Raw genomic sequence first — 3498 nt, forward strand, 5'->3', positions numbered from 1 at the left:
AAATCATTAACACATCAACATAATCATTCATGTGAAAAGTTTAGGTTGAGTGAGGGTGTTAAAAAGATGTTAAAAGGAATGCAACGTTCACTTGATTATGATGCATTGTAAAATAAAATCATCAACTTGGCATGTTTGTCATCACATGTCCACAAATATAAAGAATATGATAACTTAAGAGAAAAGTGTTCAAGATACTATTGAGTATTTCGTTTCTTATGTCAAATACGAATATAAATCTGTGGTAGATATTTGTATATTAATAAAAATTGTGATACCATGTAGAAAAATCAAAGAATTTACAACATCAACAATCCTTTGGTTTCTTACTATCAAATAAGAAGATAAAACTGTGTTAGATATTTGTATTTAATCAAAGCTTCACACCACAAACCCTCACTGGGTGTTATTGTCAAATGTGAATCTAATTTGTTTATGAATCACTGACACTTTCTATAATTTCAAGAATTGACAGATTCATTTTATGAGAAGTGCAAACAGATTCAGTTTTAGGATGAGAAAATTTTAGTTGTTTTTGTTTCATTTCTTGACATTTGAATAAAACAAAGCAAAAGCATAATCATTAAATAAAAACCATGATATCATTGAAATGGCAACAGTATGTTACATAAAACATAAAGTATTCACGTTACTTAACAAAACATAATGAACGATTGATTGTTTTTCAGAAAACACCACCTCTAAGACGCAGAACAAGGTGCAGAGTGGACTCCTTTTGAATATTATAATCAGCCAAAGTCCGCCCATCTTCAAGCTGCTTCCCAGCAAATATAAGCCTCTGTTGATCAGGCGGAATACCCTCCTTGTCCTGAATCTTTGCCTTGACATTATCAATCGTATCCGAGCTCTCAACCTCTAGAGTGATCGTCTTCCCTGTCAATGTCTTGACAAAAATCTGCATCCCTCCCCTCAATCTCAGAACAAGATGCAAAGTCGATTCCTTTTGAATGTTATAATCAGCTAAAGTCCTACCATCTTCCAACTGCTTCCCGGCAAAGATCAGACGCTGTTGATCCGGTGGAATCCCTTCTTTGTCCTGAATCTTAGCCTTGACATTGTCGATCGTATCAGAACTTTCAACCTCTAGAGTGATCGTTTTCCCGGTTAACGTCTTGACGAAGATCTGCATTCCACCACGGAGACGGAGGACGAGATGAAGAGTCGATTCCTTCTGAATATTGTAATCCGCTAGGGTTCTGCCGTCTTCCAACTGTTTCCCGGCGAATATGAGCCTTTGCTGATCAGGGGGAATCCCTTCCTTATCCTGGATCTTTGCTTTAACGTTGTCGATTGTATCAGAACTCTCGACTTCCAAGGTAATGGTCTTGCCGGTGAGAGTTTTGACAAAGATCTGCATACCGCCGCGGAGACGGAGGACGAGGTGAAGGGTGGACTCCTTTTGGATATTATAATCGGCTAGGGTTCTGCCGTCCTCGAGCTGCTTGCCGGCAAAGATGAGCCGTTGTTGATCCGGAGGAATTCCTTCCTTGTCCTGGATCTTGGCTTTGACATTATCAATGGTATCGGAACTCTCCACCTCGAGTGTAATCGTCTTCCCCGTTAGGGTTTTCACGAAGATCTGCATATTCTGATGGATTATCGAATGAATGGGCTGATCTTGATATGAATCGAATGGATTGATGTATGAAAAAAGAGGAGAACGGGTCTCAATTTATAGTCAGGGAGGTAACAAAAAGTGGCGTCGTTGGGGACTTGGGGTCGATGCCGAAGCTTCCGGCACTTCCTAGAGGCGTCTAATAACGTGGTTTACCAGTTAATTCTAGACGTTTCCATTCATCGTTAATTCTAGACGTTTCCATTCATCCATTGCAATTGAATTCATTTTTTTTTTTTAAATAATCTTATTTAAAATCATTTTGTAAGATCTTAAAAATCCTTTTAAAATGAACAATATATTGTAATCAACTTTTAACTTCTTAAACATCAACTATAATTTTTATTGTTACAAACCGTAAATATTAAGAATAAATCATCTTAATTAGATATAAGATCAGACCAACAGTCGGAATTTTTTTAAATATTTCATTGAATTTATTCGAGATGTGAGTAAAACTCAAATTGAAGAAGATTATTTTATTGGAACTATCTTTCTATTTATTTTTGTTTCTAATTGGTCAGACGTCCTTTTACATTGGAAAAGCATACAATTAACTCATGTAGACTTAGTTGCTCCCACGAATGATATAAATACTATTATTACTTTGGCTTTACTCATATCAGTGACATATTTCTATGCGGATCTTAGCAAAAAATGATTAGGTTATTTCGGTAAATATATTTTTGATCATCTACATGTAAGACATAAAACGACAATTGGATTTTTCTAGGTGTCCACTGACTAACTCGTGATGAGTTGATAAAATGGTGATGCTTTAGATTTCTTATAACTTGTGACGCTCGCTTTCAAGTTGAATGGATGAATTTTTGATACTCGACTATATAACAAAATTATATCGTTTCTCACTTGTAGGATCTTAAAATCGTAAGATCAAAATCACGATTTTAATAATTGTGGTCTGGTTGACACTGAATTAGGGAATATGAATTCAATTTAATACTTATGGATTTTGATTAAGTTTTCAATAGGATTTAAAAATTTTAAGTGAGTTTATCTTTATTGATGTTTTGCTTTTTTTTTTGTATGTTGATAATTTAGATGTTATAATTTGGACCGCCACCACCATCCATAACAACCATCGTCCATGTTACCTTAATGAGTTCATATATACTTTAGGCTAAGGGGAATGGTCACTACCAACCCACTAGAAAAATATTGTCATCTATGCACCACATCATCTCTACTATCTCTTCACTACCAAATCACTAGCCCTTAAAAGTGGTAACCACTCCACAAACATTCTCCTTTATTCATGTAACCTATGAAAATAAATAATCTTTTATTTTTTATTCTAACCTTCATAACAACCATCATCCTAAAGTATATAGATGTTATAATTTGGACCGCCACCACCATCCATAATAACCATCGTCCCTGTTACCTTAATGAATCTATGTATACTTTAGGCTAAGGGGAATGGTCACTACCAACCCACTAGAAAAATATTGTCACCTATGCACCACATCATCTCTACTGTCTCTTCACCACCAAATCACTAGCCCTTAAAAGTGGTAACCACTCCACAAACATTATCCTTTATTCATGTAACCTATGAAAATAAATAATTTTTTATTTTTTATTCTAACCTTCACAAAAGAACCAGTGAAAAAAAGATGTTCGCTAATCAAATCTCTTGTCTTTGTCCGTCTTCAGAAGCACCACTCCAACCTAGTGAAAAAAAATGTTAGCCTTTAGGGCAGTGTTCACTAGTAGGTTAATATGTCACATAAGAAACACATGAGTAGCTTACCCGTCTATTGTGGTTAGCCTTGTCACTTGACCTACTTTTTTTTTTATAAGTTTTATATAAATATAAATGGTGATATATCTTCAATATT

General features: G+C 35.0%; 1 protein-coding gene across 1 annotated transcript; it reads right to left on the bottom strand.

Moving 5' to 3' along the window:
- Window positions 1–583: 583 nt before the first annotated feature.
- Window positions 584–1763, bottom strand: LOC145048978 (polyubiquitin). The gene has a single exon (XM_078997648.1). It carries the CDS (start codon window positions 1604–1606, stop codon window positions 686–688), a length of 921 nt encoding a protein of 306 aa, XP_078853774.1. The 5' UTR covers window positions 1607–1763; the 3' UTR covers window positions 584–685.
- Between the last annotated feature and the right edge of the window lie 1735 nt (window positions 1764–3498).

Source organism: Lactuca saligna, chromosome 5 (genome assembly GCF_052625555.1).
Source record: "Lactuca saligna cultivar CGN05327 chromosome 5, ASM5262555v1, whole genome shotgun sequence".
Lineage (NCBI taxonomy): Eukaryota > Viridiplantae > Streptophyta > Magnoliopsida > Asterales > Asteraceae > Lactuca > Lactuca saligna.